Genomic DNA, 25,886 nt, shown 5'->3' with positions numbered 1-25,886 from the left:
GGACGCTTCAAAGAGCAGAAAGGGCCAGTGACGTCATAGCCATGTAGAGCGTGATAGGCCCGCCGACTATTTACCGTACATTTGTTCACGTAAACAGGTCAAAATGTTTAGAATTAAAAAGAAAACCATCTATTTTGTATATTTATGTATTATCATCCCACTAAACCCTTCAATTGTGCAACTTAAATCTTCAGAAACTAAGATTTTGATCAGTTCACACTGTTCAGTTTACAAACGAAAGCTCACGCGTCTAGGCAACAAAGACGCAATATGAGAAAAATTAATTACGTAGCTGCATGTCTTCATTTCTGTTTATTGAGGCGACAGTGTCCAAGAGATTTTGTTTTCATAAACAGGTCAGAAGTTTTCCTGGATCCGCGGCTGATCTTGAAGTTAAAAAGCCTTGTTGTATTTTCTCGATTTTGCTCATAAGTTTCTGTTAAAGAAGGCCAATCACGCACAATCACACACGTCACACACAACACAGTCACACACACGCAGTCACACACACACAGTCACACACGTCACACAGTCACACAAACACAGTCACACACGTCACACACAAAGCATCATTTGCATCGGCTTATTCAAGCGAGTAATTAAGATATTTTTAATCAAATCTCTTATTGATTACAAAGCAAGTGTCTAACACTACCTTACGTCATAGTATATGATCAAAAGAAATAACGATAAAAAATATACACGGTTGTTCTATGCCTAGTTAGCCGCACCTTTGTTTTACTAACCTTAATTGGTTGTTGGGTAGATAAATTCGTTATAAAATCCCAATATTTCATTCACCAAATTAAAAAAATATATATCACATATCAAATATATCAGATATATCCTCGTATCAGCTGCTGGAAATGCAAGGACAGTACTTCATATAGGGTTAGAGTTAGGGTTAGGGTTGGTGGTGACTTTCATGGGGTCACACATGAAGTACTAACCTATTGGATGACAAAATAGTGACTTATATAGAATGTTAAGACCCTTGCGATGAGTGCGAGTCCCGCTGTAAGCCCCTACAGCCTTCACCCGAGTTTCAATAGATTCTTGCCCAGTAACATATCTACTTAAACCATAACAATTACGTATTCCGCCTCAGGTCTATAAATGATTAATTACTTATCAAAACTACACAAAAGTTTTTGGTAAATACATCGGCTTCGCCAAGCTAAAACGACAAAAAATGATTTTTATTTGGAAAGATAGATTCATAGTTTGCTTTAAGGTGGTTGGAATATGTAGTATTTTGTAGATTGATAGTTTTTAACATGGGATTAAGTGCAAGAACAAGGACTAGACTTGGTAAGGCATAATAATAATAACACATATGAGTTACTAAGTATGATGAGCGAAATTTGCAAAATTGTTTTTAAGAAGATGTGCTAAACTTTATAAGTAGCACAAAGGTTTTCTTTCGAAAACCTCTTTCAATAAGTGTGACAAACCACGTCCATACGGTTTGAAATCAAAACTAAACTATTTTTAGCAAGTACACTTCATTATGCGTCAAATTTTTTTTAGTTAGCTGTTTGCTCCAACCGTAATCATTATAAAAGGTAATCATCGAAATCTCTGTCTGCCAACAATACGAAACCCTAATAGAGAGTGACTGCATATGGTACTTCCTCGCCACTCTTATTTCTAAACATGTTACATATATTTCCAATCCTACTTTCTTGACAATTCCTATTGACTTCATTTTTTCTTTTCAAAACGATGTGATCTAATCAACTTTTTATTATGCGTTTTTTTTTTCTTTTTTTGAAATTTACCGTAACACTTCAGCGGTATTGTGTGTTTTTAAGTTCTGTTACTCAGAGCGGCATTTACAATATAATGCACAGGTAGATATAATGCATAAGGTACACAATACTCACCATTTTTAATAACGAATATTGACGATGACAGTAGGACTTCTTACACGTGCTGAGTGGATTACTAAAGTGTGTGAGTTCTAGCCTCATATCTACCGATACGTACGAATCAAGCAATCTTCAAGTCGTATCGTTTTTGTTATTTTCTTTCTTTAGTTCTTTAAATTATTTCGAATTATAATGAAATTTATTATATTAGGAGTCTAAGCATAAGATAATTGTGGTGTTTACTCTATAAGGACCATTAAGTATTTTTAGTTTTATTTCATGTGTCGCGTAATCATGAAATTATAATCAGTCCTCCTGGACGTCAGTAGACAACCATATGTCAAATTTGTCAGTGTTTTTACTGTCTTTACGGATGCGTCTAATGCGTGAGTCCTATCATATATAATATATGTTACATAACAATCAAACCTAATCACAAGCACTTTTCTTTTCGCGCTTTGGCTAATTTCGAAATACATTCGATATTTTGAGCTGTACCCAAGGGTCAATTCTAGGCCCCTTGTCCTACCAGGGCAGTACCCTACATTCCATTCTAAACTACGCAATCGTGGTGATTTGAAATGGCTACGACCGTATCTTGATCTTTACGTTCTATGAAACGATTACCTGGTTACCTGGGGTTAATCCTATGTCCGTTTGACGCTACTTCATTGTCCAGCATTTGACAATTGATATGATGATTATGCTAGCATAAATCATCCTCAGTTCTCTGTCAATAAAATTTTCTCTTGATCTTTTACGTTATGGAAATTACCCTTTGGGTCCATCCTAGGTGTCAAACAAGATAATGACTTTTCAAATACTTCTTAATCAAGCACTGTGCGTATTTCCCTTCCATAGTTTTTATTCCGTGATGACCTCTCAAGAGTGCGTGCTGGAATTACAAGGTAAGTGTAACCAACATTGCCTGTGATTGCAAACCTGGGATGGGAGCCACTAAAATCGCGCAGGGATCTTTCAACTGTTTGTCTGTTTAATCGTGTGTAAAACGCCAAGGCAAACCTCCCAGTCGATGTCCTACGTGTGCAAATCAGAGAACCACACCATATGCACCCCGTCCTTATGTAGCTCCCCTAGTAAAGGACTGAATAGTTACATTCCAAGAGCGTTTCACTATGGAACAACCTGCTGTTGTAGCCACCTGTTGTGGCCTTTGAGACCGCCATATAATGTTATAATATCTATCGTAAAGCCATTTGCTGTGCACATTTTTAAAGTTGAGTGAAGAGAAATAAAGATGTTCCAACCATTACAGATAATGTGTAGTTAAAAACTCCATAAAAATTCAATGAAAAATCCATTAAAAATGATACTGTTTGGTGTCTCAGCCTTCACAAAGAAAGTCTTAGATGTAAAAAAATACATAAAATATATCAATAAAGAGGCAAGTAATTTACAGTGAGATATTTCAATCTCAAGGGTCTTTAGTAAAGTACCCTTTGATGCCATTTAAGAAATGAATTTTAATAAAATGTTTATTCTTTTGGAAAGATCTTGGTGGTGGACAAGCGGTTACAAAAGTCAACGGAGTCCGCACAAACCGAGACGTGTCCGGAAGTCACATAAGTGGACCCTGCTTGATCCTTGAGGGACACCCTGAGACTGACTTGAGGCAACGAAGAGTATCAAGAGTTGTAGCTGATGATAAAAGTATATCAGTTCACGATGATTTGGGATCTGCTACTGCGCATGACAAGTACGTAGTGTAGTCACTGCCTTATCTAACATGTCCCATCTTACACAATAGGTTACTTTTTCTGGCAATTCGACGCGCGCTATCGAGGCAACCTGGACAATAGTAAATGTTAAGAAAAAAAACACTATTAATGACATTCGGTAGCATGTATTGATAATTGAGTTGAGTAATAATAAGCATGACAAATAAGAGTAATAAATGCTTTAGTCCACGTTAGGGAACAACAAAATCTTATACTATGCTGTTTCAATTCAGACTCTTCTCTTCAGCTTTTATAACAAACTGTATTGATGGCCACAGTCAAATTAAATCCTCTTTTTTACCACCTTTTTTTCTATAAAACACCAACATATTAGTTTTTTTGTGATTTGTTGGCCATTTTATTTAAGTCTTAAATGTTGAATCTATGGAGAGGTAGAACTATGTTTTGCTCAGTAATTTTCAAAGCCAAGAGCTGTGAAAAGCACAACTAAGCAGATATGGACTATTGGCAAACGCATGAAAATAAACTAGCATCATTATACCCAGGGACGGCGCAGTGTCTGAGGAAGATCCTCTGGATCGGCTACCCACGAGTGAGGAGGACACGTTCGAGAGCATTCAAGTTCAGCTAGACATTATCAAGTCTCTTAGAGAGCAAAGCTGGCCGATGAGCCGGAAACTACAAACACTGAGGTAAGGATTTTGGTTCATTTTCCACATGAAAATAGACTACTATTGGGGATAGAAGAAGAAAAAGGGGATGGTTGTACCCCCTTGACCCCTATCCATTTCCCTGCGTCTACCTTTAGCGTGCACGCCCTAGCTAAATGCCGATCAGTCAAAGCACAGGCTATAGGATAATTTGACTCCGAAATGAAGTCTAATGTCTTGCTAGTGTTGAATAAAGCACGTAATCCCTAGTTCAACTGGATGTTTTTGCCTTGGTTTCAATCCTACAACGAGCTTTGTCCCTACGAGTTTGCAACTTTTCAAACGACGCGTTGTGTAACCGCCGCCGCCACGTGGTAAATGAGTAACTCGACCCCCAGCGTTCTTTCTTTTCGGAAGAGAATAAAAACGAATAAAAAGAATAAAAACGCGACGCTGGGGGTCGTGTTACTCATTTACTAATTTAAAAAGCACGAAGTGTAATCCTTTAAGAATTCAATGTCTGGGTAACTGAAGTGAAAAGACGATTTAGCAGATGCCAAAAGTTAACGCAATACTTGAAATTGCAGTAGATCAATGTCGCGCGGTCAAATAAAATTGTTTTCGTCCTGTATCAGGTCCGCTAAACACATTGTAAAGGAATACACAGTCAAGTTAAGTAGACTGGACCTGCTAAGGGAGTCCAGAATAAGGGTAAGTACGACCTGATACATTGTGTGACGTAATCCATGATCACGTGACTGGACCTGCTGAGGGAGTCTAGAATAAGGGTAAGTACGACCTGATACCTTGTGTGACGTAATCAATGATCACGTGACTGGACCTGCTAAGGGAGTCCAGAATAAGGGTAAGTACGACCTGATACCTTGTGTGACGTAATCCATGATCACGTGACTGGACCTGCTGAGGGAGTCTAGAATAAGGGTAAGTACGACCTGATACCTTGTGTGACGTAATCAATGATCACGTGACTGGACCTGCTGAGGGAATCTAGAATAAGGGTAAGTACGACCTGATACCTTGTGTGACGTAATCCATGATCACGTGACTGGACCTGCTAAGGGAGTCTAGAATAAGGGTAAGTACGACCTGATACCTTGTGTGACGTAATCCATGATCACGTGACTAAACCTGCTGAGGAAGTCTAGAATAAGGGTAGGTACGACCTGATACCTTGTGTGACGTAATCCATGATCGCATGACTGGACCTGATTAGGGAGTGTCACCTGATACCTTGTGTGACGTAATCCATGATCACGTGACTGGACCTGCTGAGGGAGTCTAGAATAAGGGTAAGTATGACATGATACCTTGTGTGACGTAACATATCAAACATATTCCCCACGGATAGTGTCCTTCGTTCGCTGTGCCTTATATGGTCATATATGCCCATATTTAGAAGTACTGGAGTTTCCCCTTTCGCGCTTCTCCAACAAACATGGCGGCAAACACTGATTCCCTAAAGACTCGTAGTGGAAGAATTATAAAGAAACCGGATCGCTTGGTCAAATATTTAGACCATTCCTCAGTTGATACGTACGTGAAAGAAGAGAAAGAGGAAGAAGAAAAAGTCTGGGAGATAGAGAGAGTTTTAAACGTTGAGGGAGACTATGCCTTTGTGAAATGGAAAGGCTACAGCGATAGATATAATTCTACGGTTTCTCTTTCATTGAATCCGCAGTTGTCATGCTATTTAGCCGTGAATGCTGGGAACCCCGACAGTAGTGAGGTAGCAAGAGAAAAGCTTCCCATTCTTTGCTCCGAGGATAAGGAATTGTGGCTGATTCGACATGCACTGTTCGATGAGCTCCAATTTCGTACACCCGAGAATGACACGGGACTCATTCGGAGAGTACAAGTGAAAGTCCCACTTTCAAAGGGGGGTTTTTCCGCTTTGTTTGGTAAAGGGACATTTTCTTTTGCTACCTCACGAAAGCTGGATTTTTCAGGGACCCGTAATATTCGGTTCCCGTGCACTGCTGTCGAGTTTGGCACCGTTATTGGTACGGAGTTTATGGCTCGGCAACTGCCAGATTCGAGTACAATATGTGAAGTTGACTCATCTTCGAAGATGTGGATATCATGAGGATACGAGCTAAGGATAAATTATGATCATAGTTCGTGTCCCCGTTGTACTTACATCTCTGAATATGGGTCAGAGGAAGAAAGGCCTAGTATGTGTCGACCGCTAGAGCGCAAGTATCCCCCGCTGAGCTTTTTGGAGATCAGCTTCGTACGGCGTAGACGGAATATGCTTCACAACTATGGCTCGGTAAGTTAAAATCTCTCTATATAAACTAATTGTTGACATCTGTTTCAACCGATTTCACTGTATTTCCAGTCGAAAATAAAGAGGGGGAATTTAGATCCAGGGAATGATACAGATTGTTTTGATGGTTTTAATGCCTTTATATAATAATGTGGGTACAAATAGTTATACAAGTTATAAATAGTGATATTTACAACAGTAATAAATAGCACCAAAAATATAATAAATAAATAAATACATTTTTTCTTTGTCTTCACTGCTTTTGATATTTTCTCTTGACCCTTTCCAAATTATTTTCCCTACTGAACAGTTTTCTGTTTTCCCTCTCCATGATCTATAGAGATAAAAATACACAGTTGTAGCAAGCGATTAGTCTAGATAACATGACGTTTTTTTCACTTGGAATTACCTGTACAGTGTAGTTGCTATTTTTCCCCCCTTTCTGGCTACCCCTGTGGAATGTCTTGTTCTGCATGTGGTTTTTCTTTTCCACTGTCTGGCAATTGAACTGGTGGATCGTGCCATGAATCTCCAAAAATTGGGGGACATGATAAACAAGAACTGTAGAGAAAAAAATGCATAAAATTACTTGGTCTCGGAGATCCCAAGTCAATTAAGGAATCTCATTTTAATCTTACCATGTATATATGGAATTACATCCTGTGGAGAGATAAAAGAAAGCACAATTAAAATAATATATCTACTTGTTATTTTTTCAGTGACATATGATCAAATGAGGCTTGTGTCCTGCCAGTTCAACTAACCACAGGGATGTAGAATTACCTCATCAAATGTGGCCTTTCTAAATTTGGTTCCCCATTGGCGGGCCTTTTCTTGAAAAGCATCTGCTCGAAGATATGCTTCATCTCCAGGATTTGCCCCAAGAGCATCAGTGAGGACCATCAAACTTTTCCACATTTGTGTCAGCTCTGATATGCTAAGAACTGTTTTCTCACAAGTGGGAGTGGACGATGGCTACAAAACACAAAGCAATTGTTAAATTAGCTTTATACACAGTAGTATCCTGGGTGTGCTGGTCTTTTTTATAATGAAAATAAAAATCATACCTCAAACACTATGTTGTTGCGGTCAAGATGATCCTTGAGTGTGGCACGTAGGAAGTCCTTGGTGCCTGTCGACCTCAGATGGAACTTCCTACATTCCTCCACTAGCTGGGCTTTGGTCAGACAGTCAAGGCTGGTGATGGACTTGTTCTCCATGTCTCCTAGGAAGGCATGGATATCAAGCCCCCTAATGATAGTTTCCAAATCATCACCTTTATAAGGAAAAGAGGATTCAAAGAAAATAAATAACGAAACTTTATAGTAATTTCATATTAGTTTCAGTTATTATAACAGTCTTTTCTATTAGTCAGTTATTTACTTACAATCCAAAGAGCTCCACTTGGTTGTGGTTTTGCCACTGTCATCCTGGACATCATAGAAACAAAACCTCACACCTGCAAATACAATATGGCAAGAAAACAAAATGATTATCACCATAAGACATCCCCTATACCCATTTACCCTATACATGAAATTTTTATTTACCCAAAGCTTCTATTGCTTCTTCCATGGCTTTTTTAACATTCTGCTCTATAGCCCAGCAAGCAACCTAGAAGTTTAATATATACCAGGAACTTTTTTAAAAAATGGCTCAATGGAGATTTGAATTTGTTAAATAAGCATAATTTTACCTGGTTGAGAAGTTTTCCCATGATCCTCAATTTGAGGTGCAGGGTGTCGGGTATGACCTTGGTAAATTCAATGTCCACGAGAGGTAAACATTGAACTCCCTTGGCATTTGGACACCCAACACGTGCACGGCACTGGTTTAAGGTTCTGGTTATGGGCCATTGTGGGACTGAAATTTTTATCAAATTTATCTAGTTATTTATAATATAGCTGACAATGGAATAATTCATAAAAACAAAAATCATTTAATTCATTACATAACATTCATTATATAAGTAACAAAATTAAAAAACTTACTAGAAAAGTCTCTGATCATCCTTTTGCTGCATTCGCACCAAATGCAGAAGTACAAGGCACAGGGACTATTAATTCCGAGAATACACGCCATGAACTTCCAGTCAGCACACATCACCCTTAAAAAAGGGATAAAAGTTACATATGTCCTGTTTAATGCCAGATCATAAGATTATTGGTTGCAAAAAAAATGAAACCTACCAATCAATAGTGTATTCAAGGCCATTAACAAGAATGCCAGTTCTCCCTAGGGCCTTCATCTCATCAAAAACCCCTCTCAAGGTCGCCTTTAGGATGTCATATGACTCCTTGCCTATAATAAAAAGTGTTCACAGATATATGGCTTTAGTTGACTATATCATTAGGAAGATTTGTTCTCGCTTACAGCTGCAATAAATTAGCTGCAACCAACTCACCATCATATATAGATATACAGTATTCCCTTTCTGGGCTTCTTTTAACAGAGTTTTCTGCTGGAAAGCAGAAGGTTGTCATAACACTCCCGAGTTTTTTGGTGGTTTTTCTACCATCACCAGAAAACCGAAGGGTTATAACATTGCCCCCTGCATTTCCAATGACATCTGAACTATAACTTAGAATGTCCTTGATGGATCTTGAACATCCTTTTGCATTCTGAAAGGAGAAACTTTGTTTAATGAATTATTGGGTTTGTACAGTATTTGCTTGTTTTAAAGGATGCAAAATGTGCTGTGCACAAAGCAAATCAGAATTAAGACTATCAACAGACTAACCCCTTCAAATTCTGTAATAGGAATGATTGCATTTTGAGCTTTTCTCTCTTTCTGTATCCCATACAGTGATGGCAAGCTGGACCCAGCTACCATCTTTAGCTCATGGTATGCTGAGTCAGAAACATCACCATCATCTTTGGCCTGAGATTATAAAAATAATCTAAATATAGAAAAAATAAGAAACCTACAGTACTGTACATGTACTTCTATAATACCTACCTTGAGAGCTCTTTGGATCTTTTTATGGTCAATCTCCTCAGGCTCAACCCTCTCATTGAAATGTAGGGCAAAACTGACCATACCAACTTCAAGTTGAACCTAGAGATAAGGAAACATTGAAATGTAGGGCAAAACTGACCAACTTCAAGTTGAACCTAGAGATAAGGAAACATTTTATGATAAACAAATGCCATTATAACAGAATTGGTAAATTTAGGTTGTTTCCATGTGTACAAAAATTCTAAACAAACCTCAACAACTTTCCAATCTGTTGGAAGCTTCTCAAATTGCTTCTCAAGCCATTTTTTAATCTCTGACTTTTTGTGAAATTGAGCTTTTGGCTCAAGGTCACAAAAAGGCTTTTTCGGCTGAAGAAAGGGCTTTTTTTCCTTGCCTAGCTCCTTTCTCATGCCATCTCTCTCTTTGACAACATCAGCGAGTCGATGTTTTAGCTCTGACAGCTGATTCTCGAGCTCTTCGATTCTAGAGTCCCGAGAATCACACAGCCCGATTTCACGGACTTGAGGTAGCATGTAAGCCAATCTTTGTTTTTTCAATGGAGGACCTTGTGAAAAATTTGTCAAATACCCTTGCACCATCATTTTAGTAGATATCTATCATGAACAAGCAAACGAGACGACTAAACTTTTGAACCTCTTCCCGCCTAAGTTTACCGAGATTCTGCAAGATGATCCCCAAAAAACAACCCGTGAAGATTATCTAGATAAGAATTGCGCCAAAATTATACAAACAAAAAACGGAAATATTAGAAAGGAATACTTAGCTTCTCGTCCTTCGGGTGTTTCTGTACTCTTCAGCATCAGGATCACACAAGGACGTAGTCGATTAAAATACCTACGAGGGCTTTTTTCCACAAGTTAGGCTGGCAGAAGAAAGATCTAGCCCCTACAGGGGTATTTCATGAGAAAAATAGGTATTTTTCGCTTCTATAAGCAGAAATCTCAGGTTAAATAGCCCTGTTTTCCAAAAATAATCGCTCTTCGTCCGCCATCTTGGATAGCTCAGAGAAAACCCATTTGTAATTTGCCAGGTTACACAGCTCCTAGTCTCAGTCTCTAAAAAAGCGGCCGAGCGAGTTTGAATAACACCAAAAGTTTGATATGTCCATGATCGCGTGACTGTACCTGATGAGGGAATGTGACCTGATACCTTGTGTGACGTAATCCATGATCACGTGACTGGACCTGCTGAGGGAGTCCAGAATAAGGGTAAGTACGACCTGATACCTTGTGTGACGTAATCCATGATCGCGTGACTGGACCTGCTGAGGGAGTCCAGTATAAGGGTAAGTACGACCTGATACCTTGTGTGACGTAATCCATGATCGCGTGACTGGACCTGATGAGGGAGTGTGACCTGATACCTTGTGTGACGTAATCCATGATCACGTGACTGGACCTGCTGAGGGAGTCTAAAATAAGGGTAAGTACGACCTGATACCTTGTGTGACGTAATCCATGATCGCGTGACTGGACCTGATGAGGGAGTGTGACCTGATACCTTGTGTGACGTAATCCATGATCACGTGACTGGACCTGCTGAGGGAGTCTAGAATAAGGGTAAGTATGACATGATACCTTGTGTGACGTAATCCATGATCGCGTGACTGGACCTGATGAGGGAGTGTGACCTTATACCTTGTGTGACGTAATCCATGATCACGTGACTGGACCTGCTGAGGGAGTCTAGAATAAGGGTAAGTACGACCTGATACCTTGTGTGACGTAATCCATGATCACGTGACTGGACCTACTAAAGGACATTTTATATGATGATGTGTGAAGTGAACTTAAAATCTCGTCATTTTGTAACAATGCAATCACCCGGTCAAGTCTCCTGTTGACACGTAAGAAAAAAAAAATTAATATTATAAATTACCATTTTGTTTCAGTTCTTACGCCGTGCAAAAAGACAAATAAACAATTTCATCGTGTTCTTCATTCCCTGGGAGAAGAGGATACGAAAAATTCAAGGTGAAGCTCAATAATTCTTGCACGTACAAAGTAAACCAATAAATGGAAGAAAGAAGTTTCCTGGCAACAACAATTGGAAAGGCACGCTTTAGTAAGCGTGCCTTTCCAATTGTTGTGTCTATAAACAGCCTCTATCAGCCGCCATTTTGCCATCCTTGCAAAATACCTATTGTGGAAAAGTATCCATTTTAATCGACTGTTTTGTGGGAAGCCAATGCGATATTTTCGATTTAATTGTGGTAAAAAAATGTATTAAACTTTGAATAAACGCTTGAATAAACTCGATAGTAAATCATGCAACATAACGCTACGAAGGTACAAATGAATCGATTAGTAATCTTTGAACTGAATGCGGTGAGTCCTAGACTTAAAGTGGATTCGGTCTGAGAAGACTAATCATAAAGGGTTGGGTATCAAACACGGAATGCCCAGGGCCTTGTCGTTTCCAAAAGGGGTTTGTCCGACATGACGGAAAAACATGACATGACGCTTCAAATAAGCCAATTTCACATCGAATAAGGCGAAGAATTTTCCTGAGTTCTTATAGCAAACAAAATATCAAGTGCCACTTTTTTTTAAATTGATGCGACTTTTTGTAAAGTGTCATTGAAATTTGAGCTTTTCGTCCCTGAACTGATGCACAGGGCAATGATGATCAAGCAAAAAATATCTTAAAAAGCAAAAATCTGGCTATGTGCACTTTAGCCTCACGTTGTTTGTGTTTTAAAAATCAGTCCGTAATACAAGGATCCTATAGCCACTGAAGAAATTGTGTCTTTTCTCTCTATCTAGAATTGCACGTTTTCCAGGTTTTTCCTATATAGGGGTGTGTCATGGTGCCATTCGTACCCTGGGAGCACATGGGCCCGATGATAAAATGTGCAATGCCATGCCCCTGTTAACAAAAACCAAGAGACGCCTTAGAACCGTCGTATTTAATTGTAGGTCACTTTGGTGCTGGTATCGGCTCGTTCTTCCTATTCTTGCGGTCTCTCGTCTGGGTCAACACGGTCATGTTCGTCTTTACAACACTATTCATCATCGTCCCACAGGTAACGCGGCTCAAACAATGATCTGCGCATCACGCAACAGTCACACACTATCACGCAACGATCACAGTACGTCACGCAGCGGTCATAGTATGTCATACAATTTTCAGCATAGCACATTATGCAACGATCGCAGCGCTTCACGCAACAATCACAGTACATCACGCAACCGTCACACCGTGTCTAGCAGCGTTCCTCGTGCATCACAAAACAGTCGTAGTCGTAGTGCGTCACGCAGCAGTCACTGCGTCACGCGAACGGTCACAATACTTCACACAAGTGTCGCACTGAATGACACAACAGTCTGACCGATACATCACGCAAGAGTGCACAGTACACCAAGAGTAACAATTCTCGAATGACACAAAACAGGTCACGTTGCATCACATTTCGTAACAGTCACTTCAACTAGCGCAGTAGCCTAATACTTTACCAAAATCTCGAGACACCAAGCTCGCGTTACAACCCGACTTGAGATTACCTGACGAAATAAAAAACACCTTTATATTTCAATCGCAGATTTTGGCTCCTTCAACAAGCACAAAGATGCCGGACGAGCTGCGATCCAGTGCTTCCTCCTTAATAGCAATTATAGATGCAAAGGTAAGTTGTGTCTATGTTTTATTTTTTCTCGTGTTTTTTGTCTCGTGTGGGGGTAAAGGATTGGTTGAATTAAATGGATGATAGAAATTTATATTTAAACTAGTTAAGACTAGTACCACATACGATACGGCTCATCACGATTCCCCTTTTTGCTAAAACCACACTAAATGCTTATCCATGTTATTTTATCTTGTTGCTAGGGTCACTTGGAGTACTCTTTTTTGTTCTACGGTTACTATAGTAACAAGTCATTACAAATTGGCAACGTGCGGTACCCTCTACCGCTGGCCTACATCGTTGTGTTCCTGGGTACATACGTGTTCAGCGTCCTCACCATCCTTAGAGCGTGAGTAGGTCTTCTGAGTATTTCTCTTTTACATTAGTATTTCTCTTTTACATTAGTAAAAGTTACCATAGAACCCCGCTAACTCGAACTCTGCCAAAACAAGTTCTAGGGGTCGGCCGAGCGGACATCCCCCCCCCCCTCTATTATCAGATATTTGTTTTAAAAATAACAATGAATATAAGAGAATCCGCTGAAGAACAATGAATCCGATCCCCCACTTCATTGAACCTTGCTTCGCCCCCCCCCCCTTTTTTTTTGTAAATCCTAAATCCGCCATTGCAAACCTCGTACAGTAAAACACTCTACAAGATGTGAGCAGTAGGATCCTGATATCTTGAACTATTTAGGACAGCTTGTGGGAAGTGATCCTTCCTTCCTTCTAGCTACACGCCCTACCTTATGGCATCCCTGTTAAATTCATTCTAAACTGCTTGTGCTTTGTATAGTATGGCCCAGGAACAGCGCAATTCGCAGTCGTCAGGTCAGCATGACCAGTACAAGTTTGGGTGGCGAGTATTTACTGCTTGGGATTTCCTTATTACGGAGAAGGAGACAGCAGAGAACAAAGTCGCCTCTATTACTACGACAATCAAGGTACATTATACACACTCTTAACTGAATAAGGTGAGCTAAAGACTTCCGACGTTTTGCTTCAATTCACTGTTTCATTTAGAGGAACTTTAGAACTAGGAGAATTTCATCGTGTTCTGATGCACACTAAATTTTTTTGCTTGCTGTCATGGCATCCTCATTGGCCAACTTCACAAAACTGTCAAGGTGGCCTCGGTAGCGCGAGTCGTGATGTAAAAAATAGTACGTCACATCTTTGTTTCATTCAATATAGTTATGTGGTGAAATCTCGAGATTACCATTTAAACTATTTAAACCATTTAAACTCTACTTTCTACACTCAATCGGAAATATCGCAATAGATTCCTGAAATCAACCGATGGAAATGAATGTTTCCTCCCACAGGAACAAATACTTGAAGAAACTGAAAAAGCCAAGGAGGAAAACATGTAAGTTTACTTAAAGTCCTTAGTTCTATGCAAGTCTTTGGTTCTATGGAATGATTTAATTTTACTTCAATTATTCAAACGCTTTTGTAAAATCAAGGATGTAGCAAAACCGATGAATAGGCGTTGAGTGAAGATAGATAGATAAAAACTATCGAAGCTACTAGCTTTTCATCAGTGTGTAGAAGCAAATTCTTATGTGGCCTACATAGTTTGTACAACAAGTCTTTGGAGAGAACAAAAATGTGTCCAGTGCCCTGCATTGTGGAAATGGTGACTTCAGCCCTAACAGAAACCACGGCGTGGGTCGGGTGCTTATCATGATATATTCTGAATCCGCCTAGGTTGAAGTTTACTTCAGGTCATTATACCTTGTTATCTTGAGATTCTGTTCTATTTCCAGTCACTTGTTACGCTTTCTGCGAGTTCTGGCCAATTTCCTGGTCATTTGCGTGTTGGGTGGCAGCGGGTACGCCATCTTTTGGGTGGTACAGCGATCAGAAGACAGGAAGACGAGCAATGTCCCTCCAACCATCCTAGAGCAGTATGAGGTAAGGGCTGTCTCTTGGGGTGGGGGGTAGAAGGGTAGTATGAGGTAAGGGCTGTCTCTTGGGGTGGGGGGTAGAAGGGCAGTATGAAGTAAGGGCTGTCTCTTGGGGTGAGGGGTAGAAGGGCAGTATGAGGTAAGGGCTGTCTCTTGGGGTGAGGGGTAGAAGGGCAGTATGAAGTAAGGGCTGTCTCTTGGGGTGGGGGGTAGAAGGGTAGTATGAGGTAAGGGCTGTCTCTTGGGGTGGGGGGTAGAAGGGCAGTATGAAGTAAGGGCTGTCTCTTGGGGTGAGGGGTAGAAGGGCAGTATGAGGTAAGGGCTGTCTCTTGGGGTGAGGGGTAGAAGGGCAGTATGAAGTAAGGGCTGTCTCTTGGGGTGGGGGGTAGAAGGGTAGTATGAGGTAAGGGCTGTCTCTTGGGGTGGGGGGTAGAAGGGCAGTATGAAGTAAGGGCTGTCTCTTGGGGTGAGGGGTAGAAGGGGAGTATGAGGTAAGGGCTGTCTCTTGGGGTGAGGGGTAGAAGGGCAGTATGAGGTAAGGGTTGTCCTTTTGGTGGGAGGAGCAGTGTGAGGTAAGGGTTATCCTTTGGGGGGATGGAGAAGAGCAGTATGAGGAAAGGGCCGTCCCTTGGGGAGGGTGGGGGAGTATTTGTCCCTTGGGAGGGGGGCAGAATGAGGTAAGGGTTGTCCTTTGGTGGATGGGGGGGGGGGAGAGAATCAGTTGCCCCTTGGGAAGGGGCAGTATGGGGTAAGGGTTGTTCCTTGGGGGATGGAGAGGAACAGTATGAGGTAAGGGCCGTCCCTTGGGGAGGAAGAGAGAAACAGTTGCCCCTTGGGAGGGGGGCAGAATGAGGTAAGGGTTGTCCTTTGGTGGATGGGGGGGGGGGGGAGAGAATCAGTTGCCCCTTGGGAAGGGGCAGTATGGGGTAAGGGTTGTTCCTTGGGGGATGGAGTGGAACAGTATGAGGTAAGGGCCGTCCCTTGGGGAGGAAGAGAGAAACAGTTGCCACTTGGGAGGGGGGCAGAATGAGGTAAGGGTTGTCCCTTGGGGGGATGGAGAGGAGTAGTATGAGGTAAGGGTCGTCCCTTGGGGGGGAGGAGCAGTATGAGGTAAGGGTTGTCCCTTGGGGGGATGGAGAGGAGCAGTATGAGGTTAGGGTTGTCCCTTGGGGGGATGGAGAGGAGCAGTATGAGGTAAGGGTTGTCCTTTTGATGTGGAAGCAGTGTGAGGTAAGGGTTGCCCTTATGGTGTGGGAGCAGTGTGAGGTAAGGGTTGTCCTTATGGTGGGGGGAGCAGTGTGAGGTAAGGGTTGTCCTTATGGTGGGGGGGGGGCAGGGTGAGGTAAGGGTTGTCACTTGGGTGGGGGAGGAGCAATGTGAGGTAAGGGTTGTCCCTTGGCGGGGGGAGCAGTGTGAGGTAAGGGTTGTCACTTGGGGGGGGGGAGGAGCAGTGTGAGGTAAGGGTTGTCCCTTGGGGGGGGGAGGAGCAGTTTGAGGTAGGGGTTGTCCCTTGGGGGGGGGAGGAGCAGTGTGAAGTAAGGGTTGTTACTTGGGGTGGGGGAGGAGCAGTGTGAGGTAAGGGTTGTCCCTTGGGGGGGGGGGGAGGAGCAGTGTGAAGTAAGGGTTGTTACTTGGGGTGGGGGTGGAGCAGTGTGAGGTAAGGGTTGTCCCTTGGGGGGGGAGGAGCAGTGTGAAGTAAGGGTTGTTACTTGGGGTGGGGGAGGAGCAGTGTGAGGTAAGGGTTGTCCCTTGGGGGGGCATGAAGTAAGGGTTACGATATGGAGAGAAAAGAGGGAGAAATCGATTTTCCTCGGAGTCATCGGTCGAATGTTTGTGGAATATTTAAATAAACTTTAAATGAATGTATAATTTCCAGATATCCCTGGCCATGACCATACTAAACATGGTCTGCCCGTCACTCTTTGTCCTGATTGGAATGCTGGAAAAGTACCATCCGCGGACCGCGTTGTACTGGGAATTAACAAGGTAATTATGGCGTCATGGAATTTCATGCATTTAACAAAAATTGTAAATATCTTTATTCTCCTGTCGTTTCTAGGATACTAGACTAAAGCTATGGTTAAAATTGTCACATGTTCTTTTTTGTTACGTGATTAATATTGCATTCGACACTCGACGCCGTTATAAGTTCTGTGATTCTGCTGCTGCTTCTGTTCGAGGATATTTTTTTCAAGGCCCTTGTTTGCTCATGGTTATGCGAGCGAGAATCATGCATGTGTTTTGTAATAATCAAGCAATTCTTTGATATCTGCGATATTTTTATGATCGGTAACCAATCTCTTATTGTTTTCAATATTTCAGGATCATGGTTATGTACTTAGGTAACCTTTACGTACTACTGATCTCGCTCCTCAACATGATAAACGAGGTAATTCCTCTTTTATAGAGTCCCAGTCAACCCCCACCTTCCCATCCTAGCAAAAACTGTGTAAAAAGACATACATTCAATTCCATCGGTAGATTTGGTAGATTCCATCGGTAGATTTTGTAATATGTTTGTTACATTTTCTATACGAAATACAAAATATAGCTAATTTGTCTTTGTAACTTTAGGTTACATTGATATCCATTCCATTCAATCCTTAACTTACCTTTCCTGACTGTCGAGTCAATCACGTTGACCCTTCAATGTCAGGGCCGTAGCAGGGGGTGGGGCACTAGGGGTACGTGCCCCCCCCCAATATTTCCGTTTTGCGCCCCCCCCCCCCCGATCTTTTGAGGTATGCTTCGGCCCTGAATGTGTAGTTCTGTTATCAATGCGGTTTGCAATATTCTTCAATCGTGGTCACATTGCCTTGGGACACAGGGTTCCAAGGCGATTAAAAAAGCGTGCTCGCATAATCTATTTTTGTCTTGAGTTGAATGCTCCCACAGAACCTATAATGTCAAAATAACGCAAATCAGCACTGTTTTATAATAAAGTAAATTCTATTGACTATTAGCTTAGCGTTTATGGACTTCATGAAAAGAGTTTTAACCTCCAAGTTATAAGGCCTTGAGTGCTGCTTTCACATACTTTATGGAACGCGCCATTTAACCCCCTCCGTCTCCCCCCTCCGTCCCCCCTCTTCGCGCACCCCCCCTCTTTCCGTCATCCCCCCGTCTCCCCCCCCCCCTCTCTTTCCGTCTCCCCCCCTCTTCAATGTTGAATTGTTGGATGATGCCAACGCCAAAACACTCGACGCAACATTGACGGGGGGGGGGGGGGGGGGGGGGGGGGGTTGTAAATATTATTTTACGGGTTTTGTGTTCTTGCATGTTTTATAGATTTGAAAATTTGGACAATGTCCGACAATGTTCCAATAATTTTTACCATGATTGTTGATTTTGTCATTCAAAAACATGAAGCGTTTTCATTGGCCAGCACTAAAACAGTTTCCAATCGCGTCCCCTTTCCGAAAGGAGTTGACCAATAAAAAAAGATGAAATTTCGTTATCGAATGATGGAAGCCAGGAAGCGGTTGTTGTCAAGATTTCGCAAAATACTGAAAATTGTAGTAACGACATTTTTTTTTCCTTGGCAGTCTATGGCGTCAAGTAAAACAAGTGTGACAACCAACTCAACTGTGTTTCCGACAAACGCTTCGACGGCGACGATTCCGCCTTCAACGATATCAACGACAACATTTCCTCTAAACAGCACAGGTTTGAGAAGACTCACAAAACGATACTCTTTAACACTTGAGCGCATGGCGAGTTTCGTGATGTCTTTTATGGTTGTTAATGATCATGTTTATTGTGGTGGTGAAGTTGTCGATTGTGTTAATAATGATGATGAAGATAATGATGTTAATAATGATAATGCTAATGATGTGATTATGTGAGAGTGACGATGATGTTTTGTCATCCTTAGTAGCATCACCGACTAATTGTTGGGAGACCGTGGTTGGCCAGGAATTGCTAAAGGTCACGGTCCTGGACACCATAGCGCTAGTGATCAGCATCATCACGAGTGATCTGCTCACAGCCATGGTCGTTAGGTTCCTAAACTGCTGTCCAGGAAGAATGCTAGACCTGGAAAATCTGGTAGGGATGATTAATGAATCATGAATGTACTATAGTGGTTCCTCTATTAAACGGCCACCTGGCTCTGTTCAGAGAGTGGCCGTTTTATAGACTTCACAAGTGAAGTCAAGAAATTGGAAATAGTTTAAGCTGAATTACACGAGGAACTTGGAGGACAGATAACAGGTAACAAGACTTGAAGTGTATTTTTCAACGTTTACAATGTTGTAAGATAGCGGTGTTTAATAAGTCGTTGTGTACAGTAATTTGACAAATTAGTAGGAGAGCTTATCTGGGCAGGCGGGAAATGATTACATTATTACTAGTTAAGGAAAAAGCAAACAAGAAAATACAATTTTTTTAAAAATAAGAGAGAGAGAAAGGAATGAAGAGTGTAAGAAATCATCGGTTTATTTACAACCACACGTCGTTTTCTCTTTTTTTTACCAGATTGGTTACCCAGAATTTACGCTAGCAGAAAATGTCCTTCAACTCATCTACAATCAAGGGCTAATATGGTACGTAAACTATAAGAATGTCCTTCAACTAATCTACAGTCGGGGCTAGTATGGTACGTAAAATATACGAATGTCCTTCAACTGATCTACAGTCAGGGCTAATATGGTACCTAAAATATAAATACGGAAATATTACCATGATGAGGATGATTATAATGATCATTATAGTGGTCATGATGGCGACGACGATGAAGATGATCGTCATCATAAGGGTCATCATAAGGGTTGGCATGGTTGGCATGGTTGGCATGGTTGCCATGGTTGCCATGGTTGCCATGGTTGGCATGGTTGCCATGGTTGTCATGGTTGCCATGGTTGGCATGGTTGTCATGGTTGCCATGGTTGTCATGGTTGCCATGGTTGCCATGGTTAGCATGGTTGCCATGGTTGCCATGGTTGCCATGGTTAGCATGGTTGCCATGGTTGCCATGGTTGGCATGGAGTTTTTTTCCTGGCATCATGATTAATAACCTTCCTGATGATGAAGATGATGATGATGATGATCATTATGATGATGATGTGGATAGTAGAAGTGATGATGTTTATTATGATGATTTTGATGGCGATGGTGATTATGATGAAGATGACGGATAATGACGGATAATGATGGTAACGATGATGATGGTGATGATGATGATGATGATGATGATGATGATTGCGATGGCGATGGCGATGGCGATGGCGATGGCGATGGCGATGGCGATGGCGATGATGGTGGTCGTGGTAAGGATACTTATGATGATGATTATAAGATGATGATGCCGTATGTGATTATCTTGATTTCTGTCATCAGGATTGCCATGGTGTTTTCTCCCGGCATCATCATCGTTAACCTCGTCAAGTCCGTCATCATCATGTACATACGAAGCTGGGCTGTCATGGTTACAAACGTCCCGCCCAAGCGCATCTTCAAGGCGTCTCACCAGTTCTATCTTGTGTTACTTCTACTGATGCTTTTCCTCTGCCTTCTCGCAGTTGGATATGCTATGGTCCAGTAAGTAGGGACAAGTCGATTATGTTAGCATAATTTCTGGCATAATCGCTCAAAACTAACATAAAATGTTAAAACCAACCTCATATGTCCCTTATACTGGATCATTTAAAAGTGACTACTATGAACACAATTTGATTCTGCATTTTAGAACGCATCAGGACTTAAGATAAAAAAAAATCTGCTATCTGAGCCTCGGCATGTTCTTAAAATTTGATGAAATCTCAGGCTGGACGTTCTTATGAAAAAGGTTCTTATAAAAAAAGAGTGTACTTGCAATGTTTTTACTAGCATAATCGACTCGTCCCTACCAGTAAGAACCTGAAAAAGGAACAAGTAAGACGATGTCCAATCGATAAACCATGGTCCAATACGATGGCGTTCCTTTCTCCCGGCGGAAATGCAGTGAAATGTATAAGAAATTACCTCGATCTTACGATATTGAATACAACAATATCCTCGATTTTACGATACAAATCTATTAAAGATTAAAGTAAAGTATGGTCCAGTACTAAGTCATTGAAAAGTGATTTAAGTAAACTTTTATTGAAATTAAACTTTTCGCTATTTCTATAGACTTGAGCCGTCGCTGGGGTGCGGTCCTTTCAGGTCAGTAAAAAAGTCTGAGTCACTGCTTTGTCCCTTACTTTTACCTATTTCTATTTCTTTTTCTTTTCCTTTGTCATCTTTCTCTTCTCCTTTTCTGGCTTCCATCAAGCCTTCACAATAGCTGAGAAAAAAATGGTATACTAAAGTGACTTTGCCTGCTTTAGGGGAAAGCATAGGATGTACGTTGTGATAACCGATGCTGTGGATAATTCGCCAGCAGTTGTAAACGCTGTACTCGACTATCTAAGTGGACCAGGAGTTATCATACCAATTATAATCATATTGGCGTAAGTAACTATAAAAAAATCATAAACTTTTTACACAATCAATCTGTGCATTCAGGTGCATCAACGTCAAGTAGTCTTATCTGTTTCCTCTCCCCTTTCGTCTTATAAGGGACACAGAATTGGGAGGGGAAAAAAGGTAATCGGCCGACCCGATCAATTCACAGGGGAGTGTCTAAAACGCAGAGTGGGGTCCAAAGTAGTAATTCACTGGCCACGGACTGATTAAAAAGTTCAAATCGGCATCCTTAGCTCTGGTAATGGGTCACTAGATCCATCTTTTTTCTAGATTCATCTATTTTTCTATCCAAATGCACACATTAAATTAACCACCTTCTAATTAAATAAGACTCAAACGAATGTGTCAATCGCAGTCGATTTTACCTCTTCACATGAGCAGGGCGGGGTCCCTTGGACACTCCTGTGGACACGTGCCTAGGTCAGTTCTGCTCGATTTCATTTGTGTTTGGGGCAATGCAAGTTAAAAGAGGATACCTCTTGTCCGTAAAATATACGATGCTCCACCCTTAGCCTTACTCCCACTGATATTCAGTTTTCAAATGGAAACTATATTTCAGAATTGCTATTTTCTACTTCAAGTCGAAAGCTTCATCTTACAGAAAGATGAACAGAGATCTTGTGATGCAGTTACAATATGTAAGTACGAGAATACTGAGTTACCCTCTAATTTGGCGTCTGCCAGCTACCCTGTCCGTCCACCATTCCCGTTGCGTTTATGCTACGTTACGATTTATTATTTTTCATTAAATTACGTTAATACGTTACGTTTATTGCTTTACGTTAATGTGTTACGCTAATACGATGCGTTACGTTATGTTTGTATCAGTCAACTATCCTTAATCACTCTTTCTTCTTACAGGCGAGAACAGAAGATAGGAAAAGAACTCTGGAAATCGCAGCAGGTGGTGAGTGTGGTAAAAATTTCAATTTGATTTGATTTAATTTAAAAAAATGAATTAATTATTTCTAAAATTCTTTTTAAGATCAAACTTTTATCTTTCATTTATCATACTGCTTCGTAGGCAAACGATCCAAAGGATCCAAAAAGAAAAAGCCCGCAAAACCACCTGCCCTTCCACCACCCTCAGAGTCACCAGTTTGGCGGACAGGCAACGCACTTTCTAGCGCCAAAAAAGACAAAAAGCGCCAACCTGAAGACATGCAGTCACTCACACACCATGAATTCATATCTAACGGCTGCGCAGGCAATCAGCACATGCGCAATGGAAAGAAACCTCCGCGAAGGAGACAGAAGAAGACGGCATTTACGTCAAACGACAGTATAAACATTATGGTCCATAGGGATCATCGTGAGCCTTCGATAAGCTCGACTGAGCTAACGCGAACTCGCAACCATCGGCACAGGGAGTTTCAACACTTCATTCGCAATAGACATGCGCAGTTACACGAGTCTAGCGAAGTCGAAGCTGACGACAGTGACACAGACAATCAAGCCCATTCCACTGCGACCGTTACATCCGGGACACAGCATTCTAGGCGCATGTCAAAAGTATCAGTGACAGCCTTTTCTGAAGTACCAGACACTTCTTTCCAGTCCTCCTCAGTTCCCCCACTCGAAAACCCAGCGGAAGAGAAAATGTACCCAAGGCCTGGTTCAATAGCTGAATACCAGGTGCAGATGAAAAGTCAACCCCAGTCCTCCGCAGCCAGTTTATCCACGCCTGATGCCAAATCCCTCCGCCAATCATCTGCCGAGATTGAGATGTGCACACCGGATATGTCATCCTTCCGTAAAGGAGAAGCCTCTATTGATGATGATGCTATTAAGGACATTTTTGAGGAAATTGCAAAAACGGCTGATGAGCCGCAAGATGAAGGTCTGGTCAGCAGTGAAAGCTCACGGCGAGCGGACTGGGGCGGTTCGCTAGGTGATATGTTTGGTAACGACTTGCAAATGGATACTGCAGGTTTCCATAGCAACCAGGGCTACGAATCTGACGAAACTAAATTTTGACGAAACTAAATTTTGCCCAATTATACATGTGTCATTAATGACAATATTCCTTTTGAATGAGCAAGTAAATTGTAGAAATGGGAATAGGGAGTGTGATGAGCAAATTTCTCTGTGATTGCCAGACAAAAGAATAGTATCCATTCAGGGGCATTACGGAAGAAAAGACTGATTACAAGGTCAAACAACTCAGTGGGAATAGTTTCTAAAATGTAGGTTTTTTCATTTATTTATTAAGTTGCATTCCATCGTTTGAGTGTTTTTTATCGAGTACTTGAAAAATCTTCAAATGCTATTTAAGATCAACTTTCAAGAATGTCTTGGTAGCATACCAAGGTTTCTCATATTTGTTTTTCCACGCTTGTAGGAGAAATGTATTAGCTACACCTGTGTAAAATTGTAATAGATAAGCTAGTCATTATTTTACCTAATACCGTGTTTAGTTATGCTGTTATGAAAATATCTGATATAATCTTTGTGAAAAATAGACCTTTTCATATGCCTTTATGATAATCATAATTACAAACGATTCGAAAATAAGCTTTCGAGTCATTACGATATGATACGATATTCATATCTATAATATACTTATTGGCTTCCAAAAAAACGGTTAATAAAAATGTAATAAATCGCACAAATTTCCAAAATAGCCACATTATGTATACCTCGTACATAGAGTAGTATATTATTATACCTATGGGTATAACCCTGGATATTATACTTATGGGTATAACCCTAGTAGTAAAACCCAGGGGTATAACCCTAGATATTATACCTATGGGTATAACCCTAGATATTATACCTATGGGTATAACCCTAGATATTATACCTATGGGTATAACCCTAGATATTATACCTATGGGTATAACCCTAGATATTATACCCAGGGGTATAACCCTAGATATTATACCTATGAGTATAACCCTAGATATTATACCCAGGGGTAGACGCAGGGGCTACCGCACCCCCTCCCCAACAACCGCCAAATAGCGGTCTTTTGACGGCAAATCCTGGCTATGCGCCAGCGATTTAGTCAACAACCGAAAGACCCGTAAAACAATTACATGAAGTAATTAAAAACGATTAAACCATAAAGATTATTTATGAGTAAAAAAAAAAAAAAATATCATGGCAAGGATTGAATCTGATCACCGGGTTAAATAGTATTGACCTCGCGAATCATTTTCTTATTCACTGTCGTCATTCACTGTCACATCTCCAAACTACTATAAATCCCCGTGCAAACTGCGCCAACACCTGCCAGAATTGCTGGCAAATTTTCGATTGACTGACTATAGGACAAAGGAAATGTCAAAATAGTGAATGGACTTTCTGGAATTTACTTTGTCTTGTGGTCATTCGAGCAAGAATTCGCCAGCAATGCTGGCTTGTGCTGGCGCAGTTTGCACAGGTCACGGACGGACGTGCGGAAGGAAGTTGATGAAGATGAGATGGCAATAAGAGATGGTGACAACTATGACTTGATTTTTATTTCTTCTGTCATAGGAAGTCTGCCTATTTATTTTATTCCATCCATGTTTCTTATTTTTATATCACTACTTTCCAGAGACCGCTCTGTTTATACTTATTGTTCTATATGTGTGTTTAATAATTAAAATATTTATATTCAGCATCTTAATCGTTTTGATGCGGTTTGATCGCTTACCATTTATGTTATAAATCTCACATAATATATATATAATTTTTTTAAATTTACTACACTAGGCTGTATAAAAACAAGTTCCCAGCAATATTGACGCAGTTCATACCAGTTATTGTTCTGTGGTTTTAATCGATGTTCCTGTGTTTGGTATGACTATTTTGTTGGTTCATGGGTTGACGGGTCTTAGCTGAATTATGTCAAAGTTTTTATCATCTTTTCTCCTGTCACCAACTTTGCGTCCATCAAGACAGCATTTTACACGGAAAAGCTCTCTTACGCTTCTATTAAAATTAGCACTCCCAGTAGCGTACAACACAGGGTTGATTACCGAGCTTGTAAAGCACAGACAATGAAATATCGGCCTTAGTGGTAAATTCTTGAGCTTGAACATCTTTCGAAACTTGAATGATTGTAACAGATCATGGGTCAAAATGGGACCCCAACTCAGCAAAAAGCTTGCAACAACAAGTATCAACAAACGTACTGCCTTTCTCTTGGATCGGACAGAAGCAGACGGGAATCTGCTGCCCTCGGTACGTTTCCAAAGAAATACCAAAATCCCACAATAGCAATACACCATGATGCAAAGGGGCGCTACAAATGCAAGTGTGTAGAATATTGAGATAGCTGCCTGGCCTTTTAAGCTTGGAGGTGCAACCACGCAGGTCGCTCTTCCTGGCTTGTAAACATAATCTACGAAGGAAGAATTGCTCGTTACATTCATGGTTCCATTTGTGAAAATTTTTTTGTTAATGTTGTAGATCCTTTCGATTTTTTTTGTTC

The 25,886-nt window shown here is 41.0% G+C and overlaps 2 protein-coding genes across 5 annotated transcripts; one reads left to right on the top strand and one right to left on the bottom strand.

Moving 5' to 3' along the window:
- Positions 1-1,148: 1,148 nt before the first annotated feature.
- Positions 1,149-24,089, top strand: LOC5501745 (transmembrane channel-like protein 2-A). 2 transcript variants are annotated; one of them, XM_048731542.1, is made up of 23 exons: positions 1,149-1,311; positions 2,733-2,779; positions 3,384-3,588; positions 4,117-4,263; positions 4,857-4,932; positions 11,380-11,461; positions 12,407-12,513; positions 13,030-13,113; positions 13,314-13,459; positions 13,906-14,053; positions 14,435-14,478; positions 14,879-15,026; positions 16,896-17,005; positions 17,342-17,408; positions 18,565-18,685; positions 18,897-19,066; positions 19,496-19,563; positions 20,357-20,557; positions 21,131-21,163; positions 21,328-21,450; positions 22,026-22,104; positions 22,328-22,373; positions 22,491-24,089. In XM_048731542.1, exons 2-23 carry the CDS (start codon positions 2,746-2,748, stop codon positions 23,441-23,443), a joined length of 3,192 nt encoding a protein of 1,063 aa, XP_048587499.1. In that variant the 5' UTR covers positions 1,149-1,311; positions 2,733-2,745; the 3' UTR covers positions 23,444-24,089. The 2 variants fall into 2 exon arrangements, with proteins under 2 accessions (XP_048587499.1, XP_048587498.1); XM_048731541.1 differs by having other exon boundaries at positions 18,894-19,066.
- On the bottom strand, positions 5,737-10,589 carry LOC125570221. Of its 3 annotated transcripts, none has more exons than XM_048731543.1 (13): positions 9,468-10,587; positions 9,249-9,389; positions 8,913-9,129; positions 8,698-8,809; positions 8,500-8,615; positions 8,205-8,371; positions 8,059-8,122; positions 7,896-7,967; positions 7,576-7,784; positions 7,292-7,483; positions 7,147-7,168; positions 6,918-7,069; positions 5,737-6,079 (listed from the first exon to the last, which is right to left on the bottom strand). In XM_048731543.1, the coding sequence occupies exons 1-13, from the start codon at positions 9,546-9,548 to the stop codon at positions 5,933-5,935; spliced, it is 1,692 nt and encodes a 563-aa protein (XP_048587500.1). In that variant the 5' UTR covers positions 9,549-10,587; the 3' UTR covers positions 5,737-5,932. The 3 variants fall into 3 exon arrangements, with proteins under 3 accessions (XP_048587500.1, XP_048587502.1, XP_048587501.1); XM_048731544.1 differs by lacking the exon at positions 5,737-6,079 and adding an exon at positions 6,625-6,842 and having other exon boundaries at positions 9,468-10,583; XM_048731545.1 differs by lacking the exon at positions 9,249-9,389 and having other exon boundaries at positions 9,468-10,589.
- Positions 24,090-25,886: the final 1,797 nt, after the last annotated feature.

This window comes from Nematostella vectensis, chromosome 8, assembly GCF_932526225.1.
Source record: "Nematostella vectensis chromosome 8, jaNemVect1.1, whole genome shotgun sequence".
NCBI lineage: Eukaryota > Metazoa > Cnidaria > Anthozoa > Actiniaria > Edwardsiidae > Nematostella > Nematostella vectensis.
The sequence above is the reverse complement of the archived record's forward strand: the minus strand, read 5'-3'. Positions and strand labels throughout refer to the sequence as shown.

Excerpts from the sequence above, each read along its gene's own strand:
- LOC125570221 (XM_048731543.1), bottom strand. The coding sequence starts at position 9,548 with ATGGTCAGTTTTGCCCTACATTTCAATGAGAGGGTTGAGCCTGAGGAG. Across the intron at positions 9,390-9,467 it reads AGATCCAAAGAGCTCTCAAG|GCCAAAGATGATGGTGATGT; the intron begins GTAGGTATTATA and ends TTATAATCTCAG. Across the intron at positions 9,130-9,248 it reads CTATTACAGAATTTGAAGGG|AATGCAAAAGGATGTTCAAG; the intron begins GTTAGTCTGTTG and ends TTCTCCTTTCAG.
- LOC5501745 (XM_048731541.1), top strand. The coding sequence starts at position 2,746 with ATGACCTCTCAAGAGTGCGTGCTGGAATTACAAG. Across the intron at positions 11,462-12,406 it reads GAGGATACGAAAAATTCAAG|GTCACTTTGGTGCTGGTATC; the intron begins GTGAAGCTCAAT and ends ATTTAATTGTAG. Across the intron at positions 12,514-13,029 it reads TATTCATCATCGTCCCACAG|ATTTTGGCTCCTTCAACAAG; the intron begins GTAACGCGGCTC and ends TTTCAATCGCAG.